The sequence below is a fragment of the Psammomys obesus genome, unplaced genomic scaffold (assembly GCF_907164565.1).
Source record: "Psammomys obesus unplaced genomic scaffold, mPsaObe1.curated_primary_1811, whole genome shotgun sequence".
Classification (NCBI taxonomy): domain Eukaryota; kingdom Metazoa; phylum Chordata; class Mammalia; order Rodentia; family Muridae; genus Psammomys; species Psammomys obesus.
The window spans coordinates 4,474,388-4,496,941 of NW_026585644.1; the positions used below are offsets into that span (position 1 = coordinate 4,474,388).

General features: G+C 43.5%; 1 protein-coding gene across 1 annotated transcript in view; it reads left to right on the forward strand.

Annotated features, from left to right (window-relative positions):
• Scin (scinderin) overlaps positions 1-22,554 on the forward strand; it is a 65,072-nt gene that overhangs the window by 22,815 nt on the left and 19,703 nt on the right. The window contains exons 5-6 of the mRNA XM_055621542.1: positions 2,990-3,139; positions 22,423-22,515. Coding sequence (XP_055477517.1) covers positions 2,990-3,139; positions 22,423-22,515 — 243 coding nt within the window. The remainder of the gene's footprint in view (positions 1-2,989; positions 3,140-22,422; positions 22,516-22,554) is intronic.

Below are 22,554 nucleotides of genomic sequence, written 5' to 3' on the forward strand. Positions count from 1 at the left end.
TCAGGGCTTTCTGTGAAGGCAGTCTGGCGGCAGGCCAAACGATTAAACATGCTTCCAATATCAGGAATTTCTGTGTTTTTATACTACAGAATGGTCTGAACATGAACTGTGATAGCGAAAGAAACTCCCGTCTCTCTATATACATATTATCTGTATTTTTTTTTTAAAACGCTCTTTCTGCTTCATTGATCTTAATTCTGAGTGACTAATCATTAGTCATTGGAAACCATGTGTTTTCATGCATTGTAACTACTGCCCTTGGTGTGGAATTCAAGCGGCTCTGCGTGTATGCCTCAAATTCCAATGTGCAGGTTTGGAAACGGAGCTAGAGAGAACATCATAGGACTATGAATATCTATTGGAAATATGGAGGACATGTACCGTGGTGATGTTGTTAAATCGTATTCTAGAATAAAGTGGAATACAAGATCAGTTTTTTGTATTTTGAATCCGACTTTGAGTTACTAACAGGTATGCTTTGTTCTTAAATGTGACTAAGGATTCATAAGTCAGCTTGGAATGTGATGAAGAGAAGGGTTAGAAGGACAGTTGCAAGCCCGTGTGTTCAAAGCTGTGCCCAGTACCCACAAGAAAGCTTGTTCCATTTTTAGTGTACAGGATGACTCTGGAATGAAGACACCTTACAGTGAGGGTGCTTTATACACACAGTATTTTATAATATTGAGTATATTCAAAACCTGCAAGCACCCTGTCACGTACAGAGGAGGGTCCACCCCGGTCCTCCTCGTTCATACGCAGCTCTCCCTCATTTAGCTGTCACGATAACTACTTTCCACAGTTCCCCGGGTGAGACTCATGGACGTTGAAAATAAAAACGGTGGTACAAATACGTCAGGGCAGGTGTCTCTCTGCACGTCCATCCTGGTGTTGCTGTCATGTTTATTCCTCCTTCTGAAGGGTCCTCACACAGAGCTCTGTGTAAATGAATGGGACAGTGGCGGGTTTCTCTCCAGCTGGTCACCATACCTCCACAGAGCCCAACGCTGTACCTTCTTAAATACCTGACTTGGTAGCCGATGCATATTTTTGGCTTTACTTAACTGTTCTGTGGCTTTATTTTATTCTTCCTAGTTCACCTCCGTGATCTCCACACCACGTTAGAACATGTACCTCAGTTTTCATCTCTGAGTACCCTGTATGGCAGTCCCTCTATTGATGCCCCCCCCCCCACTTTGCTGTGACAACTCATGTTCTAACCTTTCCGTGGTACACAACCACAGATACCCCCCCCCCCCGGTATTAGATGCATGTTTAATGATTTGGTCTGCTGCTAGACTACCCACACAGGAAGCTCCTGTAGGTTTCTGTCACCCAAACAGTTGCGTGAGAATTCAGACCCCTTTGCTAAGCTAGCTGCCTGGGAAACAACTAACTTTTCTCATTTACTAACCACATTTCTGCGGATAAAATGTCTTCTTTTTAGAAAGAAAGGGCATATGGGAGATTTGGAGGGAGGGAGAGGGGGGAAATGGTGTAATTGTGTTATAATCTCAAAAACTAAAGCAATTTTCAAATGTCTTCACAGTTGCAGCTGTATATATTATGACCACTGCTCTCAAATTTAAATCTGTAATGTTTCAACCCGATGACACATAATCTAATCCCTGTGCTATAACAAGTGGCTTTTCCTCTTACTCTGTATTTCTGGGTTAAGAGTAATTTTAAACAGTCTATCATGTTATGGAATATTTAATAGCTTTGTAATGCCTCGTGAAGATCACATAGTCAATACAATTCTTGTACATGTAGGTTTTTCTTCTTTTGTGAATAATTATTAAAACAAATCATTACTGAGTTAAACTTTTTATGGCTCTTGATAAGAATTGTTGAGTGATTTTAAATATTTTAATTTCTTAGATTTAGTCACGTAATTATATACATATATATATATATATATATATCTTAAAGTGCCCTGTTAAATGGGATCATATATATATTATATAAATTATATTGGCTAATTTATAAAAAATGAGCAAATGAGTAAATTATTTTACAAAAGTGTCATATCAAATTTATGACCATCAAAGTTTTAATACTTTAACAGATTTTTGACTACTTTTTTGAAATAAGATACTGGTAAAATTTAATGTAAATAACCTATGCAAATTTACTCTTATGAATTATAGTTAATAGATATTACACACAAAGAATGATGATAGATATCTATATTTTTTATTTAAATGCTTTCTCTATAATGCTGTCAAGCCAATGAGATGCAGAGAAGTATATCAATCATACTGTGCATAGCTGATTTTACTTTTCTTTTAAAAATATAACTTTCTATTTATTCTTTGGGAGCTTCATACACATATACAGTGCATTTTGGCCATTCTCATTCTCCTCCCCCATCTCCTCCTGGACCACTCCCCATGGTCCCCCCAGCCTCACGGTTTTTGTCTGTTTATAATCCACTGAATCTGACAGTGCCGCCCTCACACACATGGGTGTGCGGCCAGCTGCTGGACACACCCGTAAAGAGAACTGACTTTCTCTCCCAGCACCTACCAACTGTCAGTGGTTGTCAACTAGGTGTGGGGCTGTGTGCCCCTCCTGAATCCAGGAGGGAATTTTGATTGTGCTAACTTGTGCAGCTCTTGTGTAAACAACCGTAGCTGCTGTGAGTTCATGAGTGCAATGCCCCTGTCGTTTACAGAAGACGCTGCCCATCCCAGTTCACCCTGACCTCTGGCTCTTCGAACCTTTCCAGTATCTTCTTCCTTGATGTCCTCTAGGCTGTTGTCAAGGTGTTTGTGATATTGGTGTTTGGTTGAGCACTCCGAAGACAATTAGTCTTTATACTTTGACCTAGCTACCATTCTCAACTACCATCGTCTGTTTATTCTATTATATATTACATTATTATGCCTCTGTATTTTTATTAAACTATATTTATGACCATGAATTTAATATTAAGGCTGAAAGTCCTCTACATATATTTCAGGTCAAAAGATGTGTCTTTTTCTCTTAGGAAATTTATCAGTGGTGTGGTTCCTCATGCAACAAATACGAGCGTCTGAAAGCAAGCCAGGTCGCCATTGGCATTCGAGACAACGAGAGGAAAGGAAGATCTCAGCTTGTTGTGGTGGAAGAAGGAAGTGAACCGTCAGAGCTTATGGAGGTATTGGGATTTGTCTGTGGAGAAGCCTGAGCCGTGTGTGTGTGTGTTTGTGTGTGTGTGTATTGTGTGTTGAGAGAGAGAGACACTGAGAGACTGAGAGACTAAGAGAGAGAAAGCAAAAGAGAGAGAGAGAGTAAGAGAGAGACAAAGAGAGAGAGAGAGTGAGCAAGAGAGACAGAGAGAAAGACAAAGACAGAGATACAGAGAGGCTAGGGGAAGTGGGTAGGATCAAACATATTTTCAAATGGGTAGCCTGGACTCAAGTTAGCTTTTTGAAAAAGCACCAAGCTTATATAAGTCATGGTGGCATGAAAATTCAGTCATACCTGCTTTCTCTCAGGATCTCTTGATCCTGTTTATCTTGCTTTTTCCTTTTTTCAGTCTTGGTGCTTGAGCCTAGGGCCTTGAGTATGATAGGTGAGGAAGTGGTCTTCCACTGAGCTCATCATCATCATCATCATCATCATCATCATCATCATCATCATATATTTTGAAGTAGATAACAGTCTAATCATCTGTATTTAGTTCCTTTTTAGTTGCACTAACTTTATTCAACTTTAAATGTTAGCTACTGCTTCACTAAAGAATGAAAAATCCGAGACTCACTAGTTAAGAGCACTAGCTGCTCTCCTAGAGGACTCAGGTTCGATTCTCGACGCTCACATGGTTGGGAATGGAGGCTCACAGCCAACTGTAACTCCAGTTTTAGGGGATCCAATACCTTCTTCTAGTCTCTGAAAGCACCAGACATGCATATGGCCCACAGATATACAGGCAGGCAAAAAACTGACACACACAAAGATGATAAAATAATAAGTTTTAAGAAGGATGGAAAATCTTGTACCAAAGCATTAAATATACCAATATTTTATATATTTCAACCAAGCTAAGCATCTTGTCTTAAAAATAAGACATATTTATATATACATACATAATTTTGCTAATGTTTTTGAGTGAATATGGACATTAAAGAAACATAGCTCTATAGAACTAACCCTTTATGTGCTGACTAGTTTTTATGTCAGCATGACACAAGCAAGAGCTGTTTGGGAAGAATGAACTTCAGTTGATAAAATGCCGCCATCAGTTTGGCCTGTGCGCAAGCCTGTGGTGCATATTCTTAATTCATGATTGATGTGGGTGGGCCTGTCTCACAGGGGGTGATGCCATGTCTGGGAAGGTGTCCTGGATGGCAGAAAACGTCAGGCTATGCGGAGCAAGCCCGTAAGCAGGGATCCTCCACAGCCATTGCCTCAGCCCTGCCCCCGGGTTCCTCCTCTTGCTTCCGCCCTGACTCTCTTTCATGATGGATTGTGGCTGGATCATGTGAGCGGAAATAAACCCTTTCCCCCAAGTTGCTTTAATCATAGTGTTTTACCAAAGCAATAGAAACCCTAAGTAAGACTCTTTACCATCACAGTGATCTCTGACAATTACTTGTGGCACAGTGGCGTGGCTGTATACACTCACATTTGCCATCCTTGCTTATTGTGTTTCTTTCAAAATAACTGCAAGAGAAAGTTTAAACAGTCAATACATTGCGCTGTACTGTTAAATATAAATAGAAATGCCAGCGGAAGGGAGATAAAATCTAAAAATACAAATTTATCTTTGAAATACTAGAGAGTAGTAAAGAGGTCCAATTCCCAAGATGCTGTTTGCATCTCAGGGAGTTCTTATTTTGTTTTTTATAATTCTTAACAATGTGTGCACTGTGTCTCTCCTGAGTGCGTGCAGGGTCTGTGCTGCACGCTCTCTCATGGTTCTTCCTGGCATGGTGAGCCGAAGTGAACTTCCAGTGAGGGCCTTCCTTAGGTGGAAGGAAGCTTGGCAGTCCGATGGCAGCGGTGATGAGCTAGCTCAGATTCGAGGATGTTTGGAGCTGCTAACTGTGACAGTACGAAGCCACAAGGACCTCAGCTCGGTTGGGAAAATGACAACTTTATTTTCATGCTGCTTGAGAAGGGGGCGTTTCCTTGAATTGTGAGTTCCACAAACAAGTGTAGCAGGACCGACTGTCCCATGACTGTGCAGACCACACTTCTGTTGCTGTGCATAGCCTCAGAATATCAGTTAGCATCATCACAGCTCGGTTACTTTTGTTATCTGCTGTTCAGTAATGATGTTCCGTGAGCTGACGAGGAAGCTGAGTTTTGGTTTTCTTCTGGAGACAGGGTCTCTCTGTGTGGCCCTGGCTGCCCTGGACCTCACTATGTAGACCAGGCTGGCCTCTAACTCACAGAGATCCTCCTGCCTCTGCCTCCCGAGTGCTGAGATTAAAGGTGTGCTCCACCATAATATTAACAGGCTGCTTAAAAATATATTTAGAGCCTGGGAATGGCAGAGAAAATTGAATCTCTGCACTTGGGAGGTGAAGTTATAGATCAGGGGCATTCTCTGCCATGTGGCAAGTTCAAGTCCATTCTGGGCTACCTGAGACCCTGTCTCCAAATAAAACAAAATGACAAATAGGTAGATTGGCTGATAGCTGTATTCCAATATAATTGTTTTTCATTGCAATTTTTTTTTTATTTTATTCATGAGAATTATTTTTCTTTGGGGGGATCCAAAGTTCTCTATCACATACAAAGATAGAACGGTCCATAGCTCCGAGCCCCTGTCTCCTTGGGTAGGATAATGAAATGTCGCTTTTTTCCCTGAGACTCTGATGCAGTGGTGATCTTGTTAGAAGGGTCTAAAATCTAAACATCTTTCGTAAATACCCTTTACATTTCACCCTTATTCACTTGTGCAGAGGATGTTTTAAGTTACTTAACTCTGGAAACTATATGTCTACATGAGAATGTCAGTAAACCCTCAAAATCAAGGGTTTTCCAATCATTGAACCACCCAGTGGCCATGACTAATGCTTGGGCACATGTGGAGCCTGGCTATGGCCACTGCGCCGTTTGTCTGTTGACCCATTATTTCACATAGTGTAAAATACCTCATCTCAGGCCAAAGCACTTTGTAAGGTCACAGAGCAGACTGGACATGGTAGAGACGCTAACAAGGCTGTCTGGGGTTGCTCCATGCACTGCTGTGCTTAGCCCCTGTGCCCGCTGTGAAAGCAATCCTATGTCAGGAAGCCACGATAGCCTCAGGTAGTCTGCTCTGCACTCTTTCCTTCAATATAAACATATTTACCATCAAAGGCTGCACATAAATTATGTAGAGGTTTGTCCCGGTCTCTCTCTTCTTTTCATATTTAAAACAACCATTGAACATGAAGGGAAATGAAATTATCTCACCTAGCCCTAAGGCCCCAAAGTTTGTTCCTTGTCTGTATTCTCATTTAAACACGAGGAGGGAAGCCAAAAGATAATTTCTCTGTCTGATTATAGGCTTTTTTAAAAAGACAACATCTGGTGAGATGGGAGACTGAAGGTGGGACTAGCTGTTTTCTAATTATCTTTTTAAATTTTATGTAATTAACTTGACTATATCATCATTATAAATGCTGGTAACAAATACTAGCTGTAAAAACAGTCCACAGATACAGGTCACTGCTGGGAGACTAAACTGGTTTTCTTTCTAGTTTTTATAAAATCAGCTGTATGTCTTCTTGCAAAGTTATATATTCAAACATTGTTTCAGGTTCTCAACAGAGAAGGAAAATTGGAAGAAAAATCAGAATATCATACTGTGTCTCACAGTGTTTATTGAGCATTTGGGTTGTGTCTTAGTTACTACCCTATTACTATGACAAGACATCATGACCAAGGCAACTTATAAAAGGAAGCATTTAACTGGGAGTTTGAAGGTTGTAGAGATGGCTCAGTGGTTAAGAGCACTGGCTGCTCTTCCAGAGGTCCTGAGTTCAGATCCCAGCAACCACATGGTGGCTCCCAACCATCTATACTGGGATCTTATGCCCTCTTCTGGTGTGCAGGTGTACATGGAGATAGAATGCTCATATGTGTACAATAAATAAATCAGTCTTAACTGGGAGTTTGCTTACGGTTTCAGGGGGTTAGCCCTTGACCATCATGGTGGAAAGTGTGGTAGCAGGAGGCAGGCACAGCTTTGGGAAGTAGCTGAGAGATTGATTACATGTGATCCTCAAGTAGGAGACAGAGAGAGAGAGGGAACCTGGGCCTGGCTCAGACTTTTGAAACCTCAAAGCTCCCACCCCCACCAACCCCAGTGGCACATCCTCCAACAAGGCCACACCTCCTAATCCTTCCCAAACTGTCCATCCACTGGGAACCGGGCATTCAAACACATGAGCTTACAGGGGCTATTCTCGTCCAAGCCACCATAGGTTTGTCCCCAATAAGAGTAAAGTCTCAGCTTGTTTTACTGCTTAGCAGAGGCACTAGGCAGTAAATAAGAGAAAGGCGGTGACAGGTGCCGAGGGCCACACCCTTCCAGAGCAGGAGCCCCGTGTTCGTTGGAAGCCTTCCTATACAATTTGTATTTCAGGCTCTTTGATATTCACGGGTAGTTCAGATTAACCTCTAAAGGTTCTCCCAGTCTATGCATTGGAGTGCTATCGTTTTTATCAGTCACACATGATAACAATAAAATAATCTGTCCAGTTTCTTTGCAAGTTGATTTGGTATTTAACATGTAGAAATCGAGGATCTGGTAAGTAAAGACTAGAGTTGAGTGGTTTAGATGAGTCTCAAATCAACTTTCCCAACTTTCCTACTTAAGCAAATAGCAAAATTTTAGTGGTCTTCCCCCAAAGAATACTGTCAAATAAAATCTGCATCTTATTCATGCCATTCTACAGTCCTTGAGGTCAGATATTCCCTTCATATTTGTGTAGCTTTCACGGCTCGAATGCATTGCTTTTTAATGTTTAGATAGTATGAAACACACACACCAGAATCTGAGCGTGTTTTCTATTCTCCAAAGGTTGAGGTGACAGTGTTGGAAAATCTATGTACAAAGCCATATTCTTGACGAAAACACATTGTAAGAGCAGCTACATTTATATAGGAGTAGCTAGCACTTGGATGAGAACAAGCAGTGTATTTGCCTAGTCTTTCTTGTTTACACAAAGTAGCTGTCGTGTTCTGAGATAACTGGAGTGACTGAAACAACAACCCACACTCCCAGCGTTTGTTCCACATGAAGTCCGGAGTGCTGGGGGTGCATGCAGCCGCTGTCTAAAGCTCTGAGAACCGGATGTAGCCCCTCATCTGTAAAGTCTTGTCAGGTCAGCAGCCACAGAAGTCTGTCCGTCTCTCCCTGTAAGCCACAACACCGCTGTCCACTGGCCTTGGCCATGTGGCCCAGCTGCTGTCCCAGCATGCTCCTTCATGATCTGTTAGCACATGATCGCCACTCTGACTGAAGCTGACTGCTGCCAGAACCCCGAAGAACTGTGCAGCTCTAGAGCTTTATTTTTCTTTCAATCATTTAGTTTATGTCTTTTCCTTCTCCCAACTTAACGGTAAAAGGTTGTGCGGGTTTCCAGTGTTTCCGTAGGTCTCACACAGCGTCAGTTTATAGAAACTAGAATAATTTTGCTTTTGATGATCTAAGCTTTGGACACTCATACATATCATCCATCCATACTGCGCTTTTCAGCGGGTAAGGCACTAAGAAAGAAATCAAGTGGGAATAAGGAGATGTGGGATTTTGTCAAACTTGTCGTGGGAGTTGGGAACCAAACTCTGCTCCTCCGGAAGAGCTGTGTATGCTCTTAACCACCTACCGGTCCTTTCAGCCCCAGGGTTTGTGTTTCACTCTTTTAGCTAAAGCATAATTATGCACTTAACTCAAACTGATAGTTTTTCAAATGTCCTCTCTAGAGAGGATGGGTTATTATTTCCTAGGGAATGCTTTTGATCAGATAAACCATTCTCCATTTATCTTTGTAGCGTCAGAATGAAGTCAATCAAAGAAGTGTGAGACCAGGGTGCTGGTGTGAACGTCATTTGTAATCATTTTGGAACAACGTATACAGTATTTTTAAAAGCTCTAAAGCTTCATGGGGAAATACTATTAATAAGAATAAAAAGCACCATGCTTCTTCTCATAAGAGAACGAGCAGAGGCGTTTTGGGCTTCTTGAACGTAAGAAAGACCTGAGATTGTTCTGTGCCTATAATACACAGTTAAAAACAATCCCAGCTGGGCAGTGGTGGTGCACACCTTTAATCCCAGCACTTGGGAGGCAGGCAGGCTGGTCTTTATGAGTTTGAAGCCAGCCTGGTCTTCACAGTGAGTTTGCGGGACAGCCAGGGCTACACAGAGGAACCACGTCTCAAACAACAACAACAAATTTACAAGTAGAGGGGTAGAAGGTTGAGTGAAGCCCAGGGAAGGGGGGAGGGAGGTGGGGTTCTGGTGGGGGGGGAGCGTGTTGAGTAGAGGGTGGAGAGGTTGCAGTCAAGATGTTTGAGAGAAGGATTAAAAAAATAAAATACTTCTTTTTTTTTTAAAATTTTTTATTAATTACACTTTATTCATTTTGTATCCCCCCATAAGTTCCTCCCTCCCCCCCTCCCGATCCCACCCTCCCTCCCCTTTCTGCATGCATGCCACTCCCCAAGTCCACTGATAGGGGAGGTTCTCCTCTTCTTTCTGATCTTAGTCTATCAGTTCTCATCAAAAGTGGCTGCATTGTCCTCTACCGTGGCCTGGTAAGGCTGTTCCCCCATCAGGGGGAGGTGATCAAAGAGCAGGCCAATCAGATTATGTCAGAGGCAGTCCCTCTTCCCATTACTATGTAACCCACTTGGACACTGAACTGCCATGGGCTACACCTGTGCAGGGGTTCCAGGTCATCTCCACGAATAGTCCTTGATTGGAGTATGAGTCTCTGGGAAGTTCCCTGTGTTCAAATTATCTTGTTCTGTTGCTCTCCTTGTGGAGTTCCCGTCTTCTCCAGCTCTTACTATTTCCCACTTCTTACATAAAATTCCATTCACTCTGCCCATCAGTTGGCCATCAGGCTCAGCATCTGCTCTGACAGTCTATACTGCAGAAGCTTTCTGAGGCCCTCTGTGGCAGGTTTCAAGGTTGTTTCCTGTTTTCTTCTGGCTTGAAAGCCAGAAGGCCCTCACTTCTTAAACTGTTTTCTGTAGCTATCCCATTTACTCCTTTGTTAGTCAAAACTGTAAGAATGGAAATTTGAGTTGCCTGAGAAATTTATTTTGTCAATAGACATAGTAAACCATTTAGCAGTGAGAGGCAATAAGAAAGTTTGGGGAGAGAACTATGCTTGCTTTGGGTGTTTTCCAAGTAGTGTTGGGCTCAGTGTCCATTCTTCCTCTGCTCTCCTGGGCCTTTTGTAAGTTCTTGAGAAACTGAACAGTGTCTTAAATATGTTAGAATCCTCCACTCCTGTAGCATGGCTCTTTGTACATAGGCGATGCCCACCAGAATTTATTATCTGGTTGAAATAAAATTATCCTGAGAGCCAGGTGAGAGAGAACTTTCGCTTTCACAGTTTACTGTTCAAAATAGTTTACTTAAAGGAATCGAATATTTGCCACTCTGTTTGGATTGATTACTCCTGAGGTTCTGTCACCTGTACAGAATAGAGGTTTTATTTTTGTCAGCACTGAGAATTGAACCCAGGGCTTTAAGCATGTTAGGCTAATAATCTACCATTGAGGTATACTATTTTTCTCTTTTCCCCTCTTTACTTTGCGATAGGGCCCCATTAAATTACCCAGGCTGTCATTGATATCACTCTGCAGCCCAGTCAGGCTTTGAACTTTCATTCCTCTTGCTTTAGCAAGAGTATCTGGGATTACAGGCCTGCACCTCCAGGCTTGGCTCTATCACTTAATTCAATGAATCTATTATTTGAATTTCTGTTATTTATTAAACTCCAATATGCATTTTGTCCCTTCTCAAGTTCTTCTGATGTGAGGAATTGAAATATTCTGAACTAAGATAAATATGCAGGTAATAGCATAGTCAGCCATATGCCACAATGAAACGACAATATCTTAGATAATTGTCCCATCAAAGTTTAGCGTGGAGACTTGTGACCTTTCTGATAAGATCAGCTTGACTTGATACCACATGGCAGTCATTTCCTCTTCACTGTGCCATGGAAGTGAGAGAGTAGCAGGAGAGCCTGTGCATGGGAGGCTGCAGTTCCAAGGTATGTGGACTCAGTGAGCGGGGGGGGGGGGGGGGGGGGAGGGCAGTGATATCTTCACAAAGTATACATTTGAATCACTAAGTTAATGCAGATATTAAGCTAGATAACCTACTGCAAATGCTGACTGGGATGGCAGGTTTCAGCTCTGTCACTTAAGGACTCGTGTGTTATCATAATATTGACCACATGTTTATCCATATTAATAAAGAACTTTCAATAAGCCAATTTCTTATTAATCTTGTGCTAAAGATTAATCAACCAATATTAATGGCCAAATTTCTTATTTAATGGTTTACACCCCTCTGCATTTGTTTTATAAATAATGTAGTTTTAAAGGCTAAAACAATAAATAGTAAGTTTATATCAGCTTCCTGTTATGTTCTGTCCTAAGGATTTTTTGAGCCTGGATATTAAAAGGATTTCACGATTCATCAACTCATATTCTGTTAGCATTTATTTTATGATTAGCACTTGCTTAATGTCATGAAGAAATGTGTCTCTGAAGCACAAAGATCTCCCTGAGCTGGGGGACATCTGGGCTATGCTGTTACCACTGTTTGCCCAGTGGAAATAAAGTTTAATGATAGCGTGCATGTAGTTGAGGCTAGCCAGATCTCTAGGAAGTGTCTGGAAGTATGAGTCTCCAGGGCGCTGTGGCTAGCTTGTGACGCCCACTGTGGCCTGGGAGCTCTGGGGCTGGACGCTGGTCTGTAAGGACAGAGCCTGCTCATCCCAGGATGAATTGTCACTTTAGTTCTTATTCATCCTGACTGCAACTTTCTTGTTACAGAACTCTTTATTAAAATAGAAATTGTATAACAAATAAATGCTACTTCCTGTGAAGGAGGTGACAACTGCTACCATGACAGATCTTTACATGTGAGTGGCGCCTTCCACGGGCTTCGTAGAAGGAGCTGCTTTAGAAAAGCAGGTCTACGATGTGGGCTGTGTCCCCGCAAAACCACTCAGAGACAAGCGCTGTTGTGATCTGGAAGACTCTCCTGAAAGCACACATAGCAGTCAAGTAAGAGCCAAGTGTTGGTGATTTACAGAGTAGGTGCTGGGCCTAAGTCCCAGAGGGACCCCGGAGGAGCAGTGTGGAACACAGCTGGGAACTGGCCGTGGCAGGCTGAGGTAACCGTGAGTTTTAACCAGCGGGTCTGCCTTGCATTGAGTCAGGATCACTCCTTGGAAGTCGATTGCGTGGAGCCACCAGAAAGCTTGATATGAACATGTCCAGCTCTGTAGCTGGTAATGCTGCCTGGAAGAGAGAAGCCCTTCCCATTTCAGACACAATCTCCTCGTCACCTCTGAGACAGGACAAGGGTGGCCTGGGCAGAGCCTCAGGAGCATCTGCTACATCCTCAGAAGAGGCTGTGGGCACAGCCTGTATGAGAATGAGAATATGCCATTGGGGGATCCTTCCCGTTTAGTTAGTTAACTAAATAATTTCTGATAAGACTTCAGGCTAACATGTAATTCACACTGGCCTCAAACTTGCAGCAATCCTCTTGCCTTAGCCTCTCAAAGGCTGATACTAGAGACCTGAGACCCCATGCCCAGATGAGGGCATACATTTTTAACTGTCCAGAACATCAAAACTCAAAACACTTTGCCAGATGGCTTTGAAACGTTTGCCTTATTTTGTATCTTCTCTAGCGTCATTTGAAGTCTCAACATCAGGATGCTTGCCTGGGTGGGACCTCTCTCTTGCTGTAGTGTCCAGCTGTTCCTTTTCCCTGGAGGCATTAGATTCAGCATCATTGTGGTAGGCACTGTCTTAGAAAGAAAATACATTCTTTTAAGTCTAGCGCAAAAGGGGTGCAGATACTTTACACCATAGCCAAGTGTATGGAAGTCATGCCAAGTGTGCTCAATTAAATGTGGGTGCTTAGGATTTTTCTGGATTATGTCAATACAGGGGGTTTTGTCATTAACTGAAGCTGGCCTAATCTAGCCTAAACGTAATTTATAAGACAGGGTTCTTTCCCTTCTTTTGAAGGAGGAAGGGAGGATGAAACTACTTGCATACATGAAGAAACAAAGCAGTGCCCATGGGGGCTTAGGTGATGTTTCACCAGAGAGATGCTTGTAAAGATGTTCTCTGCTCACAGAAAGAAACTAGAGGGGAAAGCAGTGTGCTCTGCATTCCTCCTCTCAGCAAGCCTGAAGTCTCCCTTCCGGTCACCCTCTCCAAAGCTGGTGAAAGTCACAGAGCGGCTTCTGAGGGAAGAGGCTGGGAGATGTTATGGGACAGATACAGCTTTGGGGGCAGGCCACTGGTCTTTCAAAGACCAGATGGCTCTTAAACAATTCTGTAACTGGGTGTTGGTGATACATGCCTTTAATGGCTTAGAGGCAGAAGGAGTGGATCTCTGTGAGTTCAAGGCCAGCCTGGTCTACAGAATGAGTTCCAGGACAGCCAAGCTACACAGAGAAACTCTGTTTCAAAAAGAAAAAAAAAAGTAAGTAAATAAGTAAGTAAAAAAAAATAAATAAATAAATAGAATTCTGAGTCTCTGAATCTTCACAGTCTCTTTAAATATATCTGGACTTAAAAATAAGTTGCACCAGAATTTTAGAAGAGCCATTGCACCTGGCATTTACTCTGAAATGATGGCCACTTAGCTATGAAGTAATCTCTTGTAAATATTCAGTGATTGTTCTCTGAAGGTAGGGGGTTGCTCCTCCTTGGAAATTTCAGAACCTTAGCATGGGACATGAGACATGCTAAGGTTATAAGACATTCCTAACAAACCTAGAATTCTTATAATGGCCATGTTTGCTTAGATAATGGTTCCTTAAGACAACTCCTAGGTCAGATAAAAGATTTTGGAATTTGGGAACTGACTTGCTAAAAGGCCTTTTGAGTAATGATCAATGAAAGTGCATTTGGAGTTCAGTCCATCAGAGACCGCCCACTGGCTGCTAGGAAGCCTTAATACCTCCCAGGTGTCTCCCTTTCCTCAGTCTACCTGTGTAACTCAGACCACCCAACAGTAAGTCGACGCGTTCATTCTTCCCCCTTGCTTGCTCAGATGTGAAGGAACTACTGCCTGACCATGTCAGGGTTCTTTCTACAGACTCATCTAATCATCCCTGCCCACAGAGGACTCCGCAAAGACCTGGGAGGCCCACATACATCCCTGCACTGAAAGCTGACTGAACTCAGGCCAAGAGCTACCTTGTTAAGAGCTATAACCTGTGCCCTCTTCCATGGAACTGGCACACCTCAGACGCTCCTAGAGAAAAGCTTGCCTAATGGATATCCCTCACCTCACTAACATGAAATCCTATGTGCAAGACTGTTGGAGGAGCTGAGATCTAAACACAGGGGAGGAGAAGAGAGTTCGCTTTATCACCAAGTTCTAGTGGCATTTATACACACTGTAAATGCAGAGGTAACCCAAAGGGAAGGAACGACTGTTCTGTCCCTTCTACAGGGCACTGCTAACTACTGCGCTGCTGATCACAGTTTCTCCGCTTTGCTTAGAGTGGGATGGACAGATCCATCTTCGCTCTCAGGTTTTAAGTCTGAAGCATTAAGTTCTGACCATCTGATGGGGGATGGCTAAGTTGGTGCTTCCGTAGCATTCACAAAGCCCTGAGTTTGATCCCCGACGTCACATAGGAGGTGGAGGCAGGAGGCTCAGAAGTTCAAGGTCGCTTTCTGCCCCATAGTGACTTTAAGGCCAACCTGGGATACATGAGAGAGACCTTGTCTCTAATTAGTTTAAAAATTGACAAGACATACTGTCCCGACAGTCTGCTTGGCAAAAATCATTAGAGTAAGATATGAAAAAAATAAGAAGAGAGTGTAAGCTCACAAGGAGATAGTTAGGAGTTCATGGAGAAACTGTTAGAAGACAGATTTGAGGTGGGTATGGTAATTGATCCCAGTGTTTGGACGCTGAGATGGATCACTGCACGGTAGTCAGGGCTACAAGGTGAAGACCCATCCAAGCAGAGATATGCAGGGCCTTTCAAAGGAAGGAGAGCGATGCTTTGACCAGGGTAGGAGTCCACGTGTGGAGGCCTTAGGGTTTGTTCTCACTATGTGCCAGCAATATTATCAATCACTTCACATACTTCTTTTATTAATCCCATTAATTAGGTTATAACCATCATCACACCATGTTAAGTGTAAAAGCAAGTTCAGGAGCCTTACAAGAGCTCCTTCCTGCCTGATCCTGATGAATGAAAGATCATTCAGAAGGCATGAGGGTAACTCAAAGGAAAGCCCAACGCAAGTATTGGCAGCATCTGTTCAAGAACTGGACAGAGATATTCAAGGTGGATTTGAGTCTTCCAGAAGAATGTTTAGTCATGTCCAAAAATCTTTTCCTGGTACTGGCTTGGAGCAGCGTCCAGGCCGCTGGTGCCACTTGCCCAGGGAAGGTGTACAGGGGCCAAAGTGAACAGCAGAGTGCTCAGCTGAGCTGTCCTGTAGTGGAGGCCGGTGATGCAGGCTGACAACACTAATGGCCCACGAGTCCTTAGATCGCCGTATCAGACTGGGCCAGCAGGGCTCAGGCCCCGCATCTGTTAGGGTCCAGAAGACAACGACAAAACGACCCCAAACTGAGGAGCATGCAAACAACAGAAGACTTTTATTCTGCAGAAGACCAGCATGGTGAGGGCCTGGAGGGGAGCTGAAGGCCCCTTTTAAAGCCAGAGAGGGGAATTCCTACTGTGGCTATTTAACCTCGATTGGGATTGGCTGCTGCCCATGGAGGCTTGGTGACTTTGTGACTTCGATCAGGGTGTGGCCCGAGCTGGGAAGGCTCCCTGTAACTGATCAGGGTTTAGGGACTTCTCAGACCAGCAGCTGAGCAATCTTATCTCCCTGAGCCAATTGTCCCGGCCGAACCTGTTTCTGTGGTTTTTCCTGCAGCTGAAGTTTCTTCTTCTGAGGAACAGAAAACTTAGGCCTGCTCTATCTGGCAAGAAGATGAAGCCCAGCATGGAGTTGGTCAGGCTTACTTAGCCACGCCCTCTCGCATGTACAGTGTTAGGATAAAGCATCAGATTGCTAGCCTGTTTTCAGACACTGACATTATCTTTTCTAACTGCCCAGATAGTTCTGATATGCAACCGGTGAAAACAATCGCTGGTGTTCTGACAACAAAGAAAAAAAAAATCAAATGTTGGCTCTTTGTCTTCGTTAGGGTTTCTGTGGTGGAAACAAAACACAATGACCATAAAGTAAGTTGAGGAGAAAAAGGTTTATTTGGCTTCCACTTCCACTTTGATGTTCATCAGCAAAGGAAGCCAGGACACCTGAATACCCAAGCTGATGCAGAGGCCTGGAGGAGTGCTGCTTACTGGCTTGCTCAGTCTGCATTCTTATAGAACCCAGGATCACCAGCCCAGGATGGCACCACCCACTGTGGGTGGGGCCCTCCCCTACCAATCAATAATTAAGAAATGTCTTATAGCTGGATCTCATGGAGGCATTGTCTCAGCTGAGGCTACTTCCTCTCTGAGGCTCTTGTTAGGTTGACATAAACCAGCCAGCACACTCTTTGTCTCGTTCATCTTAACAGGTTCTGAGTTCATTTTCCACATTCTAGCAGCTCCTGTATTAACGTCTATTAACTTTCCACTGAGTAACTTCAAATCAATGATAGTGACGCATGAGTTTGCTCTCTTGGGAGTGTCCCTCATGAAGTCAAACCTCTCCTGTATGGATTCTAGAGCACTACTCAGTTCCAGACCAATATCTCAGCTTCCCCAGTCATTTCTTATCACGGTCTGTGTAGCTTCTTCAAGATCTCTGTCCTCCTTTAAGTTTAATTTAAGCAATTTGGAAAGAGATAAATTTTTAATTCAGTTCATCACAGCAGCCACACTGTGTGGGATCAGAAGGGACAAATGGCCGGCGACATCTGTGTTCAGCAACATGGCTGTGAGTCATGGCGTCACTGTAGCGAGTTCTAGCGGGCAGCCCTGTGCTGGGTCATTTCACAGCTGCTGCATTCGCGTTACCCTTCCACAGTGAGTCTCACGCTTGCCTCCCTCTACTCGAAACCTAATACAGCCAAGTCCCCCGAATGTGATAAGAGTAAGAGTAAGGAGTAAGAGTGTGTAAGAGGCTGGAAAGCTCACAGCTGAGAGTGAGTGCTGGGATCACGTGCCCAGGAGAGGCAGCTGCTCCTTGAGGTCACGGCCCTTCCCTGGAAGTGTTTACTTCTCTAAGCATCTTCCCTGTTATCAAATATTTGTCTTACCTAAGGCACGAAATGCCCTGCAGCAGGTAAATACAGCAGAGGAGCTGGTTTCAATTTTATTATTGATTTCTATAGTCTATGTGCTTGCAATCTACTGGTTGGTTTTCATTTAGGGAAGAGAACATGGATAGAAAAATTACTGAGTTAAAATGTTCCCTCATGAACATTAGAGCTTCCTCTGCTTATTGTGAAAACAGAAGGGAAGCATGCACATTAAAGTGATTAAGATACGAGTAGGATGCCTCACTTTCCACGTAAGGAGCCTTCAGTGGAGGTGACAGCACTGGCAATGACAACCAGGAGGTTCTGAGGCAGGAGACAGCACCTGAAGCCAGGATGGCCTATTTGATCCATTATGTAATGTAAAAACACTCTGACTTACTTAGAACCGAGCTGTTGCAGGAGGCAGAAGAGCAGCAAAAAGGATGGTTAATTTTGATAGAGGACAAAACACTGTGTTTATATGGATTTGCAGAAAGGTCCTCAGGCTGTCGATTGTTTCCAGTGCTTTCATTGGCAGAACTGAGAAGAAAGGCAAGCTATTCCCATCCTCTACAATGGCCGCCGTGATCTTAGGAGTTACTTAATTCCCTGAAGACTTGAGGCTGCCAGGTTGCTCCTGGTCATGTCTTTAGGCTAATGGTTCTTTGATAGAGTTCTTTAGGGCAGTCAGGAATCCATTAAGAATACTTACTATGCTTTGATAACCTGAGTGGCCTGATGGCAAGGCTGACTGCAATGAACAGGAAATGGTAATTACTCTATGTGAAGTAAGGGCATAGCTACCCTGTTCTGAAAGAAAACAAAGTATCTTCGAAGTATTTTTGTGTGGTAATTTTTTTTTTTTTTTTTTTTACTGTTTGGTTTATTAAAGAAATAATAATATGTTGTCTATTTTCTATAGAATGACGGAACTAGATCATTGAAGGAAGAGGCAGGCACCTGTGGCCTTAGGTTGCTGGAGGTGTCCCTGAACATTATCTGGGAAATGGATCTTTTTGTCTCATTCAAAGACCTGAGAAGTTTCCCCTGGTTTAGGGAAGTGTGTAATCGATTATTTCGAGTTAATAAGAGGCACCAAGAGAACATGAGAGGGAATATGCTAGCCTCGCTACTGCTCGGTTGGCTCTGTGACGCTGTGTCGGCTCTCTGAAGATCAGCCCTTTCCTGTGGGATTAGGATAACAGTTATCTGCTTCACACAGCTCTAGTGAGGATGAAAGCACACGACTACAGTCCTGATGTTACTCATGGCCATTCAAGAAGCGGGGACTATTACGAACTTAATTATAAGTGACTGTGCCCGGTAAGGAATAATTGCTCTTCGCTTGTGCCATAAGCAAGAGGAAAAGCTCAAGGGAAGGATGGGGCATGACTCCCGCAGGGGACATGGCTGGTGTCATCCTGATTAGAGAAAGGAGCAGCTAGGGTGAGAGCATTGGGAAACAGCACAGGGCTGGAAGTGTTCTGAGATCCCTCCCCACTGAGGTTTGACTTTACAGAGTAAGTACTCAACTCTGGACTGGCTGAAATGTAATTCCCTGGGCCTTAGGCTGAACCTGTTGACTTAGCTGCAGGCAGGTGGCAGCCTGTACTTGTCAGGTCAGTCAGCTAGAAGCTGCTCGAGTACTCCAAAGATTTTTTTTTTTTTTTTAAGATTTATTTACTATGTATAGTGTTTTTCCTGCATGTGTGCCAGTAAGCCAGCAGAGGGCACCAGACCTCATTATAGATGGTTGTGAGCCACCATGTGGTTGCTGGGAATTGAACTCAGGGCCTCTGGAAGAGCAGCCAGTGCTCTTAACCCCTGAGCCATCTCTCCAGGCCACTTGTTCAGAAGTTTAAAATGACTACTGCAGAATAAATAAAATATTTGTGTTTTTTCATTTTCTACCAAGTCTGAGGTATGATTGATAATAACTATATATATATATATCTCAAAGGTAGACAAAAATATACGTGTTCGTGTATATTTGTGAAATAACTATCAAAATTAAACTAATTAGAATAGAATATCATTGCTCTCTGTCTCTCTCCCTCTCTGTCTGTCTTTCTGTCTCTCTTTCTCTCTCTCTCTCTCTCTCTCTGTGTGTGTGTGTGTAAAATTATGATCCACTCTCTTGGAAATTTTAAATATGCAACTCTTTACTAATTACTGTGCTGTTCATTAGGGTTCTAAAAATATTTCATCTTATAACTGAAATTTGGACCCTCAGACTAAAGTCTTATTTCTGCCATGCCCTGACCTCAGGAATCCACTATCTACTCCTGCTTCTCTGTGTTAGAACACTTCAGATTCCACACACGAGTGAGGGCATGGTGGATCTTTTCTCCTGTGTCTGGCTTATTTCACTCGGCAGAATATTCTCCCGGTTCGTAAATGTTTCAAGCGGCAATATTTCCTTGGTCAAGTTATGTTCTTAAAACGTAGGGACAGTGTACAATGAGGGCCAGCAGCTGGTGTGCTAGGAGAGGATGAGGGCAGGAGGGAGCTGGCATCCTAGCTGTGGCCCATGGCGAGAGGGGTGGCCTCCCCGGAGCCCCCAGGAAGGACCCTTTCCATGAGTATAAGAGGGAACGTGTAGTGACTCCATGGGGGGCAGGCTTTAAAGTTCAAGACACAGGGATTGGAAATACCCTAATGCACAGAGGGGACTGAGAATTGCTGCTTGGAAATTTGCTAGATGATGGTGATGATGATGATGATGATATTTGAAACACATGCATACAGACATGGAAAGACAAGCAAACTCTAAGCTTGAGTGAGAGGTCTGAGCTAGAGCAAGAGTTTTATGGCTGTCAGAACACGCCATTCTACACATAAAAGACTCGTGGGCCAGATGCCAGCCACACAGAACTGAAAAATGAAGACATTTTACACATCATTCAATCATGCTTGGAACGGAATGGAAAGGGGGCTTGAGCAGTCTGGACACACAGGGTAGTTGACAAAGTGATGTAACTTAATTAGTTTGTTCTTTCTAGGCAGGGTGTAAAATCCTTAAGGGACTCCCATTCCCCTGTGAGGTCCTTGGCAAATGTTTGGTTCTTGAACTGAAGTTTAAGATGATCCTTAGAGAGCTGTAAGCATATGCCACCTCTATCCTGGAGTTGGCCTGTTTTCAGCAAGTTCCCAACTGTGCTAGCATCCTTTGAGGGGCTAATTAAGACACTAGGCTAATACGGGAATTGTTGCCTGGAAATTAAAAGTTAAAGTGCACCCCAGTTCCCAGACTCAGCTGGCCCAATGGGAGACTTGCCGGGATTAGTTATGCCCTTAACCAGGACTGTTTATTCCCAACTGCGTCTTGGTTGCTTTTACTGCTTTTACTGAACTGCAAATGCCTTTTAAAAGATCTTTTTGTTTCAAGGTATTTTTTTTTTTTTTCAAGACAGGGTTTCTCTATGTAGCCTTGGCTGTCCTGGACTCACTTGGTAGACCAGGCTGGCCTGGAACTCAAAGCCTGCCTTTGCCTCCCTGGGTTCTGGGATTGAAGGTGTTCACCACCATGCCCAGCTGGTTTCCAGTATTTTAATTTGGGGTGTAATCTAACTTCTAGCACTCACATAAAAAAAGCCATTGCAACCTTTTAGATTATATAATAATTAAAATGTTTATTGCTCACTACATCAATAAAGGATGTCAAGTTCCCTAGTCTCCAGGTGAGTTTCCAAACTCGAGGGTGTACACATGCTCACGGAAGGCTTATGTACACTTGTATTGTTTGACATTCGGTAATGGATATTTTCATGCAGTATCAATGTCTTGATTGCTTTTCTTCTCCTGCAGCAATAACGCCCTAACCTAGAAAACTTACAGGAGACTGTGTTTAATTGAGCTTATTCAGAAGGTTAGAGTCCATGATGGTGGGACAAAGGCAGAGCCAGAGAAACACATTATTTAGAGTTAGTTTGCATTTTGTGTCTGTCCTGTGCTGTATATGTCACTTAAGTTAATGAATTAAACAAATGCAAAGCAGATTCAAGTGACTATTCTCCCAAATGACACCCTTGAACTTTTGGATTTTGTCACACCTGTGAGGCATGGATAAAGGTATTTTTCTATTCCGCTGATAAATACTTATATGGAGAATCGTCTGTAGATCAGGCTTTGTTCCAAAAGCTGGAAGTACCACATGAAACAAAGCTTGACTGTGGTCCATACGACAAGCTGTATTTGTGCTGGTATGGTTGTGGTGTGCACACCTAAAATCCTGTGAAAATATCCTCACAAAACCCTCTTATGGAACCAAGGGTTTATTTTAGCTCACACTTTGAGCTGCATTCAACCATGGTGGAAAAGGCCTGGTGGCAGGAGCCTGAGGTGGCTGGTCACAGTTAGGAAGTGCAGAACGATGAACGCTGGTGCTCAGCTAACCCTTTTACACAACTTTGGGACTCCAGCCTAGGAATGTGCTGCTCACACTCAGGGTGTTTCTTCCCACCTCAACCTGACCGATATGTTGCCTCCCAGACAGGCCCAGAGCTCATCACCTAGATGGTTCTAGATTCCCTCAAGTTGTTGGTTGAGAGTAATGAACCACCACCACATTTCACCTCAAAACAATGACTTCATTTAAGTAAGGAATTAGTAAGAACCGTTAGCAAAGGCCTCCGAGGAAATCCTGTGTGCTGTGGTAACTGAGTTGAACTTATTTTACTAAATTCCTGTTCGTCTGAGGATGGGGAGAGGCAGCCGAGTTTCCACATGGGCTGTTTTGGACGTCCCTTGTCACGAGCAGGCGCAGCGTTTGCTCACTCCCTGCCACCCGAAGCTTTGGCCTATGGGAAGAGGCTCGTGTTAGGGGAAAGGATGAGAGTGACCTGGTGGAGTGTGGTCTCTGACTCCAGAAATGGATGGGGAACTCGTCACTGGCATTTTAATTGCACAGGTATCATAGCTGAGGTCTTTATCAGTGTAAGACTGCTCACTGCTTTTAAAATTCTGCACAACTTTTTCCCCTCTTCACTTTCCCCCCAGGTTTTAGGGGAAAAGCCTGAGCTTCCAGATGGGGACAGTGATGACGATGCCCTGGCAGACATAGGTAACAGGAAGATGGCAAAGCTGTACATGGTGAGTCTGCTGGGTGGGGTTCTGAGCTCGGCTCCGGGG